General features: G+C 37.5%; 1 protein-coding gene across 1 annotated transcript in view; it reads left to right on the top strand.

Moving 5' to 3' along the window:
- The window catches only part of LOC134741064 (trissin receptor), a 121035-nt gene that overhangs the window by 59602 nt on the left and 41783 nt on the right, over nt 1-19650 (top strand). Inside the window, exon 3 of the mRNA XM_063673826.1 lies at nt 19250-19575. Within this exon, the coding sequence (XP_063529896.1) occupies nt 19314-19575 (262 nt within the window). The 5' untranslated portion in view covers nt 19250-19313. The remainder of the gene's footprint in view (nt 1-19249; nt 19576-19650) is intronic.

Raw genomic sequence — 19650 nt, forward strand, 5'->3', positions numbered from 1 at the left:
AAGAAGTTTAGCAAATGCGAGTGCTTAGTAGTTGAAAGATAATAATTATTTGTTCAAGGAGCACTGCCATCCTCGATCTCTATAATTATAATATCTAAATAATTTGTAAATCTACGTAACTAGGTAATCACCTAATCCTATATAGGTATGTACCTAAGATGTAGGGTAGTTACGTAGATTGCAACTGTATACAAATTATAATACACATTGACCCCAATTTGTTATACCTACAAAGGCCAAAGGCTTGGGTCAAATGGATGGCAAGCGTGCGCGAGGAAAAGCACACACGAGATGGTCTGATGATGTAGAGGGTGGTTGGCGGCAACATGCAGTGTGTGACCCATATGTCTTATGACCGCACACTATGGAGACGGAGCATTCATGGTCATTCAACCCGATGCAAGCGGGACTCATGTAGCTCGTGATAACGGTGTGCGCAATTGATCCACCTGCATCACGTACACCTACTCGGAAACGTGTCAGAAACGTGCAGATTTATAAGTCTGCGATAAACGTCCCCTCAAAACCATAGGCCAGGTAGGCTCTTTTATCAGGTCATTCATTGATTTCTGCAAAGTGATTCGTGGGTTCCGGAGATGGCGATGAGCCACGTAAGAATAAATTATCTAATGGTGGGCAGGCAGTTTATCTTTCTGAGTATCCATATTAAACTAATTTTACTTTCTTTAGGTACCTAACAGTGAATAATGTCATATCATATGTGACTGTAAGCTTCCTATTATGATAAAACCAGTGGATAAAAATATTCGCCATTCGCCGTAGCATTTGAGTCACAGCGTAAGTTATTTGACATTTACTGTAGGATATCGAATATTCTAGGCAAATATAAAGAATAATGACAAAAGAGTATGAACTCCACTTCTTAGAAATAAAATATAATTTTATTAAACTATTACGTAAATAATGCTAAACAAACTGTATGTTTGTGTTTATCAGGTTATTTATATTCTAAAATAATATTTTCTGGTTATAAAAAATCCTTTCGAGTGAAAGATTTTTTATATAGCTAATTATTTCTGCAGCTTAATACTGCACAAAAGGGGCATTTTAAATTTAATAAACAATATTTTGTTACATAAACATACGTGTGACGTGTCACATGAACGTCATTCAAGTATGTACTTAATAAAACTACTGCCGGCCTAGCCAAGGTGACAATCGCTATCGCTTCGATAACGAAGCGCTTTGTGTCTCTCTATCACTCTTCCTTATTAGTGCAACAGTGACAGTTGCGTTTCGATCGCTACGGAGCGTAAGCGATTGGCATGTTGGCTACGCGGCCTGATCATAGTCTGTGCATAAAGTGAGTCGACCACGACAATATGTACGATACACGGGAACGCCCACTTGCCATCTCCATCCTACTCCGTCTCCGTCTTCGATTATCAATTGTGTACTATTGTTTAAAAAAAAAAAACCGCTGGTGTTATTGAACTGCCCCTATGACGGATTTGGCCGCATTGACCGTACCTAAATATTTGGTAGTCAAATGAGTCATTTGTGAAAGGACAGATTGAAAAACAGCATCTCTATTGTTTTACAAATATTTTGCCAATAATTTATGCTAGCCAACGTCTAACCGCTCCCCGACAGTGCTGATCGGCTTAACGTCTAAATATTCCCTCTTTGCAATTTCCTTATTAAAAGTCTAAGGGTCTCTTTGAATCCTCTTAAACCAACTGAAATCAATATTAGATTTCCTTGCGGGATACAAAACAAGAAGCCGAATCCCAACTTTAAAAATATGATACTACGACACATAATCTGTGTCGTTGGCGTACGTGTCGCCATTATTTTTAGATTAAGCCAGGTCCCCACAGAAAACCAGCGCCACGGTTTGCCGCGGCACTATGCTGAGTGGGGATCCTTTTTGGCGTCCAAATGTTTTTTGTCTGCACAAAGACACAAGAAAAGCATTCTTTTTTATGTACTATGTTGTGGCGTCAAATAAATGTATTTTCTTTCTTTTCTTTCTTTCATACTGGTTTGTTTTTGCCCCCGACGGAAGGGAGACAGTATATGCATTTAATAGGCTATTTGACTAATTTTTGAAAATGGTTTTAATTTATTGTTTATGACTTAATAATTACACTACATTGATATTTCCGTGAAATTTACTGTATTAAACATAAAAAAAAACAATGTTAAAGTTTATTTATATTGAACGCGCCTTAAACGCTGTTTTTGCAGAGGGGCTAATCACGTGACACGTGTGACGTCACGCGCAAGTAAACTCAGTCAATGACCTTAGTTAATCTTATGGTTTATGTGCATTGAATTGATTATTTCACTGTAAAATGGTATATAAATGGTGTATAGTGCCGCAATGTTCAAGTACGACTATAAAAAATCCAGACATCGTTTGTTTCCATTCCAACGAATCCCAAAAAAAGAAAAATGTGGTTAAAACTAGCGCGAAGAGACCCAAAGAGCATTTTAGCGCATACAAATGTTTTTATGTGTGAAGACTACTTCGATGTAAGTAATATTTAACTGTAAATAAATATGGTAGTTAAAAGCAGCGGATTTTGTTGTATTTCACGAAACAAGATCTAGGTATTTAATGTATTACTACATAACCTCATAACATAGCTCTTTCAGTATTAGTAGTTAGTAGCATATTATGTAGGATTTCATGTTGTTGTAGATAATCGGCTCCATTTTGAGATTCTTATGAATATTGTGCCACTAGATATACGGATAAATCGGAATATATCAGAAAACTGTGGAATAATAACTAAAATTAACTAAATACAAATAAAACAGTTAAAACACAAGACAATCTAGAACGTTTACCCGCGTGTGACGTCATCCGAGCGTTGACCAATCACAGAGCGTTCACGTCCCTAATGTAATTTCAAAAAATATTATATTTTCTTTCGTTTATTTTCCAAAAAATAAACATAATTTACATCCAAATATAGTGAAATATACTTTATTAGTTTATTATCTTTCAGGATGACAACAATTCGTTATATATTTTTAATGTTGTCAAATACCCTATTGTGTGTATTTGTGCATACGAAAAAAACTTAGGCAGAACGGCTTGCTGGCCAAGGTGACGATCGCTTTGTGCCTCTCTATCACTCTTTCATATTAGTGTGACAGTAACAGTTGCGTTTCGTTTCCTGCGTAGCGTTAGGTATTTAGGATAACAACAGCCGTAAATATAACTAAGATGCTTACATAAAACAAGGCAAATAACAGTCATACATTGAGTTACATTATGTAACGATTATAAATAACAAAAATAAGAAACCACGAGAATGTACAATACATATACACAAATGCTCGCTGCGCTAGATTGGCATGTTGTCTACGAGGCCAGGCGGCATGGCGGTTATCGGTAAAAATTACCATAAATATAATCCAAATCGGTCCCCCAGTCAAATCAGTCTAAGCATGAAAAGATAAGAAATATACACATAAAATACTTACTTACTATACTTCCTACCAAACTTTTGAATTTACGTCTAATATTATCTAGAAGTAAGATTAGAGAAAAGGAGAATAGATAATATATCAAAAACGTGAGGCCGAGTATTTACATTTTATTTACAGTTATGTTTATGTATGCACAACTAAAACATAATTTACAATACCTATTTCTTTGTACACCACATTGTGAGTCTCCCCGGCGGGCATCAGCACGAACAGCTCCGTGCGAGAAGCAGCCTATGCGGAGGACCACGCCGGCGGCGCGCAGCGTCTGCCCCTACGACTTGTTGATGGTCATGGAGAAGCAGACGCTCACGAGGAACTGTAGGCGCTTGAAGCGGAACGGGAAGTTGCTCGGGATGCGCGGGATGAACACAGCTTCTCCGGAGCGACACTCCGTCAGGATCTGCGCCTACATACCTATGTATTGCGTACGATGTCTTTGGAATCGCAATCAAGACTCGCGCTGGCTTGCCGTTTCAGCCGAAAGCGAAGCGGCCTGCCTGGCCAGAGCGCCACTGAGTCTCTCATCGTGATCTTTCTCAGAATCCTGAGCCTTAATGCGTTGCGAGACTCGCGACAAATTCGATTTTTTTCGGGAAGGCACGGTAACGCGTATAAAATCGCTTGACATTTACTCCGCAAACGACAGAGCAAAATGCTATTTTTTTAAATACCCACCTTCGTGGCCATTATTAAGAGGAAAGGGGACGGCCGCTTCTCCATACAAAAGTAGTCCCCATTTTCCTCTCTGGATGAAAAATATTTTTACATAATTTGATGTATTTTTATTTGATACACAACTAATTGTGTCAAAATGTTTTGAATAATATCCAGAGAGGAAAATGAGGACTACCTTTTGTATGAAAAGGTGATTTCGCGCGGGTCCTCCACTTTCGTCTTAAGTGGTTACATAGAGTAACTTATACTAGACAGTAAATTTTGTAAACCCATTAAATTCACTGCCATCTGTCGACACACTTTAAAACTAAAATTGAAGATTTGTAAAAATACGATAAAATGTATTTAAATATAGATAAATGTTTTTTTTGGCATTAATTATTTTAATGATTTTTACCCATGTTCTTTCACTAATATGCGTTAAAATTGTTAAATAACAAACGAAACCGTCAACGCCATCTATACGACTGTAGGCCAAAACTAGTAGCGCCCTCTGAACGAGAATCAAATTTTCTTGATTTTCGAGGCACGTTTTTTCCTTAGACTGTATCCATCTATTACGGAGTTATATCTATCTTTGGTGGTTATAAAGGAGGCGATACGTATGAATATGGATGCCAATTCGATATAATTACGATATGATGGACAAAATTAATAATTTTAAATAATTACCTATGCAATTAAACGCGTGTTGATATGTGCGTTGATTTTACCACTACGTAACTATGTCATTTTTAGTTTACTTGATTACTTAATGTTTACTCTGTTCCCCAAAAGATGGCACTGTGCAATGTGTGGCAATTAACTTATTGTTCAATTAAAACATTACATTTGTTGATATCCGTATCCCCTCTTCTCAACTTAGAGTTAATTTGGCAAAATCCTTCCTCGGTGACTTATTCATGTCACAACGTATTAATTTCAGCGCCATTTGTTAGTTTAGCAGGGTACTCGATAGTCGTAGTACGTGTTTAAAAAACGTTTGCATCTCCTTCCTAAGTAGCGCCATAAGATTCAGGTGTAAACTTAACTCAATTAGTCGAGTGTGCTCAAGCGATAAAAAGGTAAAATACGGCGTTCTCTGAATAAAAGATTTCCTTTGGCAGAATTAATTTTTGTGTTCTTAAGATGTATTTAAGAACTGGAGCCACCCAGATTTTTGATGCCGACGGGGGGTGGGTTATAAGCGTCGATGACGTCTGAGGTTAATAATTGTTTAAGATTAGGTTCTAAGTTAAGTTTAGTATCATTATCAACTAAATCAAAAGACGTAGACGTAGATTGTATGAAACCGGTTCAGCGGTTATTGATTCCTCATGCAATATTACACCTTCCTTTTCAGTTTTAAGGGATTTTTTGGGATAAAAACTAATCATAGTATGTTCTTCTACGGGATTCAAACTATCTTTACACCAAATTTTATCTAAATCGGTTTGCGGTTATTAAATCCCCATACAAATTTCCACCTCCCCCTTTTTACACCCTTAATAATACATTTAATACTACTAGCATGGAAGTTTTAGCCTTGGGAATGGATATAGGTTTTTTTTTTGGAAAATCCATCCTCTGGGGGTAGAAAGGTAAAATGAACCCAGCCGAATCCTAGGCCAGTGAAGTCGCGGATACATATAAAACACGGTAAATATGTACAGTACTCTGGTAAATTAGGAAGACTTCTATCGACATGTTTTACACTTGAGAAGCCATTACAGCAACCTGAAATAACGTTTGTTTAAGAACGTTTCAGAGGGAGCTCAGTCACATTAGAATATCGAATTTTCAGGCGCACGGAATATCATTCCCGACCGTTTTAGACATAAGTAGTAATATCCAATACTCATCTTTTATTAGGGTTCCGTACCCAAAGGGTAAAAACGGGACCCTATTACTAAGACTCCGCTGTCCGTCTGTCCGTCTGTCCGTCTGTCCGTCTGTCCGTCTGTCTGCCTGTCACCAGGCTGTATCTCGTGATCTATATCATCAGACGGGCCGTATGCTTGATTGCCACCGACGTGGTATAAAAAAAATAGAGATTTAAGTGGGGCTCCCATCTCTCATACAACAAACGTGATTTTTGACCGAAGTTAAGCAACGTCGGGCGGGGTCAGTACTTGGATGGGTGACCGTTTTTATAAATAATGGTACGGAACCCTTCGTGTGCGAGTCCTTCTCGCACTTGGCCGGTTTTTATTTTTAACTCGTTTGTCTGTGTTTTAGAAGCTTGAGCGGTATTTAGATTTCACATTTTGTTATAGTTTTTGATATTGTTATGATACGACCTTGACACGACTCGCGGCTCGCGGATCATCTCGCGCGCAGACTATGTGCGAGCGATCATCTCATATCAATAAGTACGCCTTAACAGATTTAAAAACCTCTGTATCATAACTAGTCTATCAAAATCGAAGCTATCAACAATTTGTCACTGTGGTGTCACCTCTATACATATCTAATCTATGATGTAACCATCGTATATTTATGGTGCAATCTACGAAATAGAGCCCAGTATTATTCCAGCATTTGCTTGTTTCATTACTCATCCTTCCGAACCTTACATGGCGACCCTGCCATTTTTGGTGCCCTAGAGCACAACTAAATACCTCTCAAGTAATTTCAAAATTCACTTTATTTATGTTACAATAAATTAAGACTTTGGTTAAAAACTTTCAAAGACAATGTTATAATTAGTGCAGTGATAACTAGTTATAGTTTACAGTGTTACATTCTTCCACGAATTCGCCGCTAGACGTCCATACGACACCGATAAGCGCCGGCGCCGGCCCACGCGTGCCATTCCTTATGAAGACAATAGAATAGGACATTGCGAAAATAATCAAATAAGATGACCACTTTAACTGCGGATTTTATTCGATTCGGACACTTCCCAGTACAATTTACTTTTCCATCATGGGTTCGGTGCTTATAAAAAGTGCCACGGCCAGTGGATTCATCAGGGCATTAACCAAAATGCCCTAAGACTGTCCACATACCGGCGACAGCTACAAGCGGCGCCCTCGGCACCCAAGGACATAGGCGGAATGTGAGGTCAATTATTCTATAAATTAAAGTGTTTATCCGCTAATTAGTAAAGTGCATAAAATATATATAATCCAGTGCGCGTTATACCTACGTAATATGTCTACAAGTGCGCGACGTAAAAGTGCATAATTAAGTGCGTTATATTTAATCCTAAATAATTTTCGTTCGGGGACAATAATATACTTATGACGGCTTGGACTACGCCTACTATGCGAAATCTTATAGTGGACTTTAAAATTAAACATAAGTATAGCTTTAATGTAAGTAATTAAATCAGTGATCTGTGCTACCTACTTGTGACCATCGAGCCAAAATAAATGGTAAGTTATGATTGATGTCTTAAAAAGTGTGTATTTAGAATTGAAAGAAATTAGACGCTACCTAATTAAAGTTGGTCCAAGTAAACGTAAAGGAAATTTAATTGCAAAGAAACTTAGCGAAGCAAATGTTTTATTTAGTCAATACACTAGTGTTTCAGAACATTTATCAGCAGAGATTCAAAAAGGTAATATTTTGGAGGAAGACGCAAACTTAATTAAAACATTGTCACTAAATTTTATAGATTTATACAAGGAAATTTCTGATTTATGTACTGTGCAACAAGAAACAATGTCTGAAAATAACATGGATACTTTTAATTTAAAAACGGCTTTATCCTTATTGCCGCAAATGACTAACGATGAGGACAGTATTAAGTGCTTAATTGATAACCTTGAATATTACGCGTCCTTGCTAAAAAGGATTGATTGTAAAAGGAATTTGATGCTGTTTATACTGAAAAGTAGGTTGTCTCAAGCAGCTAAATTAAAATTAAAATCATCTTACGACACGGTGGATGAATTAGTAACTGATATGAAACAGGTCCTTCTTCCACAAAAATCGGCAACTGCTATCCAAAACCGATTGCAGCAGATTAAACAAAACGACGTCAATTCAAGATTATGGGAAAGAAATTTCGGAATTATTTGTAGAACTTACGATTTCGCAAGCAGAAGGCAAATCAGAAAGTTTCAAAGTTTTAAAGCCACTGAACGAGAAAATGGCTGTAAAAAAATTTGCGGACGGCTTACGAAATCGTAGGCTAAGTACTATAATTGCAGCCAGTAATTTTGCTACGCTTAAAGATGCCATCCAATCCGCCAAGGACGAGGAGACGTCATCTGCTACACCAGCTGAGGAGTCAATGCGTACGTATAAACCATACAACTACTCTCATAGGAGCCGACAAGGACATCGTAATGGGCCAAGAGGTCAATATAGCCCAAGAATATATACCAATAGGAACTCGCGTGGCAATACCATTGCTTACTTAACCAGGCAACAAAATCGCGGAGGCTTCAGCGGATTCTAGCATTCGCCAACCAGAGGAAATGGTAATGCTAGATATTCTAGACCGTATCGAGGAAGGTATAATAATAATTTTAGTGCTCGAGGAAACAAGTGGATACGTAGAGGACAAATGCGTGTAATGTCAGAAGAAGTAAATAATCCTCAACATCAAAGTAGCCAAGAAAATGAAAATACATTTTTTCGTGACTAACATGGAACACATATTCGCTGCAAACAATAGTTCGTATGTTAAATTGTTAGTAGGTAGCAAGCCTTATACGTGGCTGTTAGATACAGGCGCCTCCATATCGGCTATAAAATATAAACACGCTGTTGAACTTGATCTCCCGATCCATAACGATGACATGCTTATAAATGGTATGGGAGGCAAAGTCCAAGCAATAGGATATATGAATTTACAATTAATCGCAAACGGTCATGTATTGCATCATAAAGTATTTGTTTTTGAAACATTGCCATGTGCGACAAATGGTATCATTGGTCAAGACTTCAATAAGAAATATAAAGCAACATTGGATTACGATGACAATATTATGACATTAAAAATATCTCCTGACTACAAAATCAGTTTACCAATATACGACGACGAGACTAAGCTACTGCAAATTGCGCCAAAATGTGAATCAATTCATTATATTAGGACTAACATCACGGAAGAGTGTGTAGTTTGCTCACAAGAGTTAAGTCATGGAATTTATTTAGCTAGTTCAATAGGCAAACCAACAAACGGTATGATACCAGTTAAAATATTGAATACTACAAATAAAACTTTAACTTTGACAAATTTACAACCAACCATCCATCAACTTAAAGATTATAATGTATGTTCGTTTGAGAAAATAAATAAAAGCGCAGATAGAGTAAAAGAATTATTTAAATTACTACAATTAAAACAATTAAATTCGGAAGAACAGGCGTCAATAGAAAAACTATGTGCTAAATATTGCGATATATTTCATTTACCCGGCGATAAACTTACAACTACGGACATTTATGAGCATTCCATAACTTTGAAACCAAACGTTGCTCCAATATTTAGTAAACCATATCGTCTACCATATGCTCATAAAGATGAAATAAATTCTCAAATTAATAATTTGTTACAACAAGGTATATTAGAACCATGTAGAAGTGAGTGGTCGAGCCCAATACTGCTAGTACCTAAAAAGACAGACGAAAATGGACAGAAAAAGTGGAGATTAGTCATTGACTACCGTAAATTAAATAATTGCATTGAGGACGACAAGTTCCCACTCCCAAATATTACGGAAATATTAGATGCTCTGTCAGGTAGTATTTACTTTACACACTTAGATTTACACCAAGGATTTTACAATGTCAATTTAAACAAAAATAGTCGTAACTATACAGCATTTTGTTCAGGACAGTACAGGATGGTTAGAATGCCAATGGGAATGAAAACCAGCCCAGGATCATTTTCACGCATGATGAATATGGCTATGGCAGGTTTAACTTATGAAAAATGTTTTATATATGAATGAATACTACTTTGAATGACGTGTGTCAAGTGTGACGGGAGGAAAATATTTACTTATTTAATTTTAATTTCATTTATTGTAAATTTTTGTGACTTCGATACGGGAATGAGTGAAAAAAGTCAAGGGGCGGAGTCCCTTGATTCCACCAACATCGAGTGTAGTCAGCGGTCAAATGAGTTGTCGTCGTGGGTTTCGACGAGAAGCCGTGGTGGGAATTTTTTGAATTTAAGTGGGTTTAGCCAAGCAGAGTCCCTGCTGGACGTCGATGCCATGTCGGATGTGCTACAATATTTGGAAAAATCATCGACTGACGGTGATCTGAGTGATGATAGCTGTATGTCGGATGCCAGTTTTTGCACTGTGGGGAAGAGACCAAAGGGTTTACGCATGGGGATAAGTAGTAAAATAGAGGCTGAGAGGATTACGGTGTCTAAAAAAGAATTCGAAGTGTATGTGGCATCGAAATCGGGACTCCCAAAACAATTTAGTTTGGCCAAATTACTACAACATAATGATATCAAAGGAGTTTTGAGGATCAAATACATGAGTTCTTATAAAGTGCTAATACAGCTAGATACAAAAGAGGAGGCTGAAAAGCTCCTGACTTTGAAAGAGTTCAATAATAACGATAAACACACATATTGGACAAACGAAACAAGTTGTTCTTATGGAGTTGTGAAACAAGTTGAGTTAGAAGTTGATGAAGAAGAGTTTACTAAAAATATTAAATGTCAGCAGGAAATTTTAGCAATACGAAGATTGAATCGTATAGATACTGATGGTAAGTGGACGAAGTCTGAAGTCATACGTTTATGTTTTAAAGGAGCTGTCCTACCACCATATATCTTCGCTTACGGATGCCGATTCCAGGTGAGGCCATATAATTTCCCCGTCAGCCAATGCTCTCGATGTTGGAAGTACAACCATCTAAGCAAATCTTGTCCCACGAGCAAAATTATCTGTCCAAAATGTGGAGGAGGACACGCCAATTGTTTGTCAACTAACTTTAAATGTGTCAACTGCAAAGGACCCCACATGGCCTTAAACAAATCGTGTCCGGTCTTCTTAAAAGAGAAAGAAATTCGGAGAATAATGGCATCCGAGGGCTGTACTTATAAAAAAGCAATGTGGATCTATAGTGAGAACAGGAAAATGCCAGCTGTAGAGTCCAGGATTCATGAAATACCACCTATTTCCAAACCAGTTATTTTGGGAAAATCATACAGAGACGCCGTCCTATCACAAAAAGTAAATAAAGAGTCCGACGACACCGTCAAACCATGCGCGGCCCAAGAGTTGAGTAATAATACGCAACTGCAACAAGAGATGACAGATCAAGATATTAGACAGAACGAGAATGCGAAAAGCCACGAAGAGGCTAAACAACCAGTACAAACGACAGATCAAGACATTGGACAGAACGAGAATGCGAAAAGCCACGAAGAGGCCGAACAACCAATACAAACGACATATCAAGACATTAGACAGAACGAGAATGCGAAAAGCCACGAAGAGGCCGAACAACCAATACAAAGAATACCCCCATTACACTTGAACACCCCTGATACCGAAGATTCTACCGCTAGGGATGACAACGTGGGTTCTTCGGCTTTTACACGAGTAACTGAAAGTGTGAAAAACATTCTTATGTCTGAAGATAACTGGACCAATAAGCTAAACCTCACAGTTAAAATTTTAGTTAAGGAATTGGTTGTACTGCTCATGAGGGTTTTCAACTCCGTAGATTTCTTTAAGTTGCTTTCTCCAAATGTAAATGGCTAGTTCTTTTAAAAAATCAACATTGAATTTCATACAATGGAACTCGCAAAGTATTAGGCCTAAGTTAACTGAATTTGAAGCCCTATTGAATAGCGAAAAGGTTCACATTGCTTTAGTTAGTGAAACATGGCTTGATGGTAATTCTACATTCAACATAAACTCGTACACTATATTTCGTAACGATAGATCTGACTCGTATGGGGGTGTCACGGTCATTATACATAACTCCATCAAGGCCCAGTCGTTTCACATTGCATTAAATAACCCTGGTATTGAAATTGTATGTGTTAAGCTTTTAAACTGTGCCTCTTTAAATAATATTGTATCACTGTACTGCCCTTCATCAGTGCGAACAACTCAACTCGACTGGGATTCAATTTTCACGGCTCTTTCGAATAAATCATTAATAGCAGGGGACTTCAATGCCCATCATACTAATTGGTCATATAAATGTGACGGTAGAGGAAATCAGCTGTTTGATTCGGCAATCGAGCATGGTTTTGTGTCTCTTAATGATGGAAAGGCGACAAGGGTTAAACTCGTAAGTGGGTCACTTCAGGAAAGCTCTCCAGATATCACCTTTTGCTCGTCTGATATTGCTGTTGATTTTGCCTGGCAGGTTTCCAATGAACATTTAGGGAGTGATCATCTAATTGTAAAGTTTAGTTTAGATTATCAAGACATCAGGCACTTTGAGCAAAGATTAAATTTTAAAAAAGCGGATTGGCCAGGCTTTCGCGAATTCCTAAAAGAATACCTTTCGAAACAGCCAATTCCTACGCAACACGATGTTCAAGTTACTTATGACATCTTTGAGACTGGTATCAGTAAGTCCTTAGCGATTAATATCCCTGTAATTAAAATGTGTACTGATCCTACACGGAATTTCAAACCCAAAAGCTATTGGAATGCCTCGTTGTCTTTGGCTGTAGCTCAAAGGCGACTAGCATTAGCAAAATTCAGACGGAATCCGACCCCTGCTAATCTAAAACTGCTGCAAGAAAAGGTTGCAGAAGCACAACGCCTCATTCGTAATGCTAAGGCGTCGAGTTGGCGGGAGATTTGCCAAAGTATAGATGAAACTACTTCCGCGTCTGACATGTGGAATCGTATGAAGTGGATAAAAGGTTATAAGCGTTCTAGGGTTGTTGCATCTGAAGAAAAAAAAGTCGAATTGTTGCGTTCTCTCACGCCTGATTTCGTGCGACAGGAGTCACCGACGTTTACATCTGTGAACCCACAATTAGAGGTAGAATTTTCGCTAGAAGAATTAACAAGGTGTCTAAAAAATAAGAAATCTTCTCCAGGGGTAGATGGAATAACGTATGCTGTGTTATGCAATCTGCCATCACAAGCATTGTTGTTTCTACTAAAACTGTATAACTTGATTTTTGTGTCAGGTGAGGTGCCCAGGCAGTGGAGAGTTATCCAGGTCGTACCTATTCCTAAGTCAAGTCAAGATAACACTTCGAAGCTAAGACCGATTTCTTTAATGTCCTGCGTATCTAAGATATTCCACACAATGCTAGCGAGACGCCTGGAATGGTTTATAGAACACAACCAGATTCTATCTCGAAATACCGTGGGCTTTAGGAAAGGTCTATCCTGTATGGACTGCCTAGCTCGCTTAATATCCCACATACAAGTGGGTTTTGCCAAGAACACTTGTACTCTAGCTTGTTTTTTAGACATTGAAGGTGCATATAACAATGTTTCGGTTTCTAAAGTTGTTGATATTCTAGATACCTTAGGAGTTGGGGGCAATTTTTGTAGATATTTATGGGCCTTCTTGAGCGAGAGGCATCTTCTACTAAGAGACCCTGATGTCGGTCTTTCTATGGTGCGGTGGACAGACAAGGGCCTAGCTCAAGGGGATCCACTCTCCCCTCTTCTGTTTAACATTGCTACATATCAGATTTGTAACGACATAGTCAATGTCTCAATTTCCCAATATGCTGATGATTTTGTGTTATATGTCAGGCAAAAGAATTTATATGACAGTGTCTGCTCAATGCAAGACAGTTTAAACACAATGTTAAAATTTTTGGACAGTTTAGGACTAGAGGTCTCAGCTAGTAAGTCAAAGTTTTGCATTTTCAGCAAAGGTGATAAAAAACAACAAGTAAACCTATTAATTCGAGGACAACCGCTTTGCTCTGATAAATCTATTAAATACTTAGGTGTGTTGCTAGACCAACACCTACGATGGGGAGAGCACATTAACTATGTAGTCGAAAAAACTCAAAAATACCTTAGCATTTTGATAACTTTAGCTGGCGCGTCTTGGGGAATACATCCTAAGCACCTACGGAGGTTGTACATCTCCTTGATTAGAAGTAGACTGGATTACGCGAGTGCACTTTTTCACAATAGCGCCAACAGACACATCTATAAGCTTGAAAAAATTCAAAACCAAGCTCTAAGGGTAATCGGAGGCTTTATCAGGTCTACACCGATTCACGTGATGGAAAGTGAATTATGTCTTGTGCCATTACATCTCCGTAGATGGTTACTGGCCACTAGGTTTTGCTTGAAATCACTGACCTGGTCAAATAGCGCCACGGTTGATGAGATTCTGGAGTTGCGGGCCTCATGCCAAAGAGGGTACTGGACTAAGACAAGGAAAAAACCTTTGCTAGCTGTCGTAAATGAGGAAATCTCTGAAGAACATATTCAGTCGTCATTCCCATTACCAATGTTTCAATTAGATGTTTGGGTGTCAAAAATTGAATTACATGAAGTCTTGCACAGCGGTTTAGAATCTGTTATTGGTGCAAAACACACACACAACGTCAATGCTCTGCGTATTGATGTGGTTCAAGAATTGAATAGAAAATATATTAATTTTTATAGAAGATTCACTGATGCGTCGAAGTACGGTAAAAAAATAGGGGCTGCCTTTTTCGATCCATTTAGTGCCACAAGAGCACAATATAAAATTTCAGCTGGAGTTTCTATAATGACCGCGAAACTCAGTGCGATTTATCAGGCTTTAGTGTTTGTTGAAAATCAAAATTATCCTAATGTGGCAATTTTCACGGACAGTAAAAGCTCCATTCAGCATTTGAGCCGGTGTGTCTCAGGCGAACGGTGCTTTTTACTGGCGTACAAAATCTTAATGCAAATCTCTAAGCTCCGAAATTGCGGAAGGTGTTTGAAAATACAGTGGGTTCCATCACATATCGGTTTGGTGGGAAACGAGGAGGCTGACCGGTTGGCGGCAGCGGCTGCTTCTGAGGGAACTGAGTTTGATGTCGCTCCAGACTTCTCAGAAATAGTCGCACAGTATAAAGGTAAAATATATGGTCGCTGGAAGGAGTTCTTTGATGAAAGATCGCAAGAGAAAGGAATCTGGTACAAGACCATTCAATGTGAGCCTCCTCGGATACCCTGGTGGGAAGTGGCTGACTTGAACCGGGCGAAAATTGTACGCGCTCACAGGCTTCGGTCCGGTCACATTCCATTGAATATGTTTGCTCATCTGATGAGGAAAGCAGAGTCGCCCAACTGCGATATTTGCGACTCTGTCGAGGATGTACAGCACTTCCTAATGGAATGTGTTCGGACTCGAGACAAGAGGGCGCAACTATTTGAAGCTAGGGGTTATGCAGTAACTGACATTGGGGTTTTTCACACGATATTGGCGGAACCCCTGTCTAAAACTGCGAAATTCGTGTACAGTTTTTTTGATGTATACTAACACTTATTGAAACTGTAATGTAGAGGCCCAACGGAGCCGACATGTCTCACTGATAAAGGCTCCTTTTAAATATGTAGATTAAAAAAAAAAATATATATATATTTAGACGATTTGATTATTTTTGGAAGAGATCTTCATACACACAATAAAAATTTACAAGACGTTTTTGAAAGGCTAAGAACAGTTAACCTAAAATTAAATCCCCAGAAATGCGAATTTTTGAGAAAAGAGATATTATATTTAGGTCACGTAGTTACCGGTGATGGTATTTTGCCGGATCCAGATAAAATAACTGTAGTTAAAAATTACCCCCGCCCCAATAACTTAGATGAGCTACGAAGATTTATTGCTTTCGTCAATTACTAAGGAAATTTATTCAAAATTTTGCAGAAATAGCTTACCCATTAAATAATTTGTGCAAGAAAAATGTGCCATACCAATGGGACAGTGAATATGAAAAATCATTCGAATTATTAAAAAACAAAATTACTTCACCACCAGTATTACAGTACCCGGACTTTTCTGAACAAAATCAGTTTATTGTCCAAACAGATGCATCCAATGTTTCGTTAGGAGCAATTTTATCAAATCAGGATGAGAGACCAGTTGCATACGCTAGTAGAAGTCTAAATAAAGCGGAAAAAAATTACCCAACCATACAGAAAGAGCTATTAGCAATAGTGTGGGCTGTTAAACATTTTAGGCCATATCTTTTTGGTAAGAAATTCAAAATTCGGACAGACCACAGGCCATTAATTTATTTATTCACAATGAGAGATCCGTCTAGTCGACTCATGAAATTTAGACTTCTACTAGAAGAGTATAACTTTGAGATAGAGTATGTTAAAGGTTCGTGTAATGTGGCTGCAGACGCATTATCACGGATTACTTTAACAACTGATAACTTGAAAGAGATGAGTGAAAGTATTTTAGGAGTTACAACTCGAGCACAAAAGAGAAGAATGGAAGAAAAGGATAAGGAGAAAAGCTTAGACAGTAACCTTAACAGCGATTGGCCTGATCAACCAAAAGTTGTAGAGGTGCTTGACAAGCCCAAGGATTATACGGAATTGTTGTTTATAGAAAAAGAAAAACTAGATATAATAAAAAGAATGAAAGTAGTAAAAGAAAGTGAAACTTTATGTTATGTAAGAGACGACAAACGAATCTACATTAAATACAAATCTTCTCGATCATGGATTACGCGAGCCGAATTTGTGAGAGAACTTGTAGAATTGTGTAAAAATATAAAGATAAATAAAGTATACTTAATAAAAACGAAGCAAAATCATATATTTATAGAAAAATTGCTAAATGAATTACAGAATTATAAGGACAACGATAAACCACAATTATGTGTCTTAGTCGACGTAGATATTATAAACGATAAGGATGAAAAGAAAGTAATATTGAACGATTTCCATCTTCTACCCACAAGTGGCCACGCGGGTGTGAGAAGGATGATAAACAACATCAAAAAATATTATTTCTGGCCAGGCCTTGAAAAAGATGTTGTAAGTTACGTTAAAAGATGTGATAAGTGTCAAAAACAAAAGCATTCAATTCATACGAAAGAACCAATGGTAATTACGTCTACTGCGCATAAGCGTTCCAGAAGCTATATTTAGATATTGTTGGTCCCTTAGAGACAGATAGTAATAATTTTAATTATATATTAACGCTCCAATGCGAGCTTACAAAATATGTCGAAGCCTATCCACTAGTTTCCAAGAGTGCTACAGAAGTAGCAAGATCATTTGTAGATAATTTTATACTACGTTACGGGATACCAAAGGAAATAGCAACTGACAGAGGTACGGAGTTCATGTCCTCAACAATGACCGAGGTATGTCGCTTATTACATATATCAAAACTTAATTCCACAGCTTACCACCATCAGAGTATCGGTTCATTAGAAAATTCTCATAAACACCTTGGTTCATATCTACGTATTCAAACAGATAATCATCCAGAGTTCTGGAGCAAATGGGTACCCTATTGGTGCTTTTCATACAACACGTCAGTTCATAGAGAAACAAAATATACACCTTATGAACTCGTATTTGGTAAAAAATGCTGCCTTCCAAGTAATTTTTCAGGTAATAACGTAGATCCAATTTATAATTATGACGATTATCCAGCAGAGTTAAAGTTTCGGTTACAGCTATCGCAAAAAGAGGCAAGAGACAACTTACTTCACAGTAAGATACATCGGAAACAAAAATATGATGCTAATATTAAAACTGTAATGTATCAGCCAAATGATTTCATTTTAGTACGTAATGAAGTAGGTAATAAGTTTAAGCCAATATACTTAGGCCCTTACAAGGTCATAAGAGATGTAACCCCAAATGTAGAAATAATGAAGGACGGTAAGTCCGAAATCATACATAAAAATAGGACTAAAATATATTATCCTAATGTATAGATAAATAAAAATATAAAGCGCCCAATTGTAGTAAAAGCGCTGTTGTAATCATAACAAGAAAAAAAATTGTAAACCTTTTTTTTTCTTTTTCATTTAGAGGGAAGGTGTGGTGCCACCTCTATACATATCTAATCTATGATGTAACCATCGTAAATTTAAGGTGCAATCTATGAAATAGAGCCCAGTATTATTCCAGCATTTGCTTGTTTCATTACTCATCCTTCCGAACCTTACATCACTATAAAGGCGGGATTGCACCAGTGTGCGGCACTGTGCGGCACAAACATACTCAGTACATAAATGCTTGTGCCGCAAAGTGTCGCACACTGGTGGAATCCCGCCTTTAAAAAACTCAAAAACATGTTCTATCATAATTATTTAATTTATGTATCCTTCCGTACTTTTATAAACATATATTTTATCATTAAGTGTTTTGGGGTAGTTGACTAAAAATAAAATATAGATTTTGCTTAACTTTGAATCTCCATTACTTACTCAAATAAAGTTTATTTATTTTCGCGGTGTGATTTATATCGCTTTTAATTTACGAAGACGTCAACTTTGCACAACTTTTGAGAAACCGTCATATTTTCTCGGCGTGTATTACCCGCGCGGCCGCGCGCATACATTAACACGAAGATAGTAATAAATTAACTTCAAATATTAATAAATTGGGATAACAGATAATCTTCGTAATGTGTAAACAGGAAGCCGATTTAATTTTAACATGTGTTACGGTTTTGGTTGTTTTCCCACGACCTTGAATATCGCTCATGCGGATTGGTACAGTATGCAAAATGAGATGAAAGTTGTTTGTGAGATGAGCACCAGTCACCAAGATAATTGTCAAGGTCGTATCAAAACAAGACCAAAAACATAGCAGATTGATAAATCAGAATATGTCTCCAGAGAACGGGCAAATTTCTATAAAATTCCTTTTTTTCTCTGTTAAAAGAAAGTGTAACTGATGGTGACGCAAATTTGATTTAAAATGACGCGGGTAATAATAGGATTCATTAAACTTGGTACTTATATCAAAATCAGATTTCTTTCAGATTTAGGATTGATTTATGTTGTCACGAGCTCGTCTCAATTGTCTCAAACGAAGTTAATTTACGTGAAAAAGAGCCTCTGGGGCGGCCTTGTTTTAGTAATTTATAAATAAAATAGCAGTTTATGTACGTTTAACCAACATCGATCTCATTAGTTAGTTATTACCTCTAGTTATTATGTGTTTACCAAACAAACATCATCCAAATGAACTGACGCACGATGGTCGAAAATTGTAATAAAATGTATGTTCGTTTGTTACAGGTATCCAGAGTTAAAATGAAAGGGAGCAAAGAAAGTATACCTACATTATAATCTACATAAATTCATGGATGGATCCGGAAGAGACGCGACCAGAAACATGTTGGGAACAAAACAGCTAATCGTTTCAAATATTCAGGCGAGCGTCTGGGTCACCGTAAATAGAAGCCACCCCAGCGAGCCAGTCCATAGTAAAGAATCGTTTTTTAACGTTTCGAGAATGAATAACAGCAATCCTTTAAATGACGATGAATACATTTTTGATAGAACAGATATAAGAGCAATATTCATCGCTCTTTATACGATAGTATTTTGCTGTTGTTTCTTCGGTAAGTACACATCATTATCTACACGCTCTACTTGTTTTTTAGGGTTCTGTACCTCAACAGGAAAAACCGGAGCCC

This window comes from Cydia strobilella, chromosome 4, assembly GCF_947568885.1.
Source record: "Cydia strobilella chromosome 4, ilCydStro3.1, whole genome shotgun sequence".
Lineage (NCBI taxonomy): Eukaryota > Metazoa > Arthropoda > Insecta > Lepidoptera > Tortricidae > Cydia > Cydia strobilella.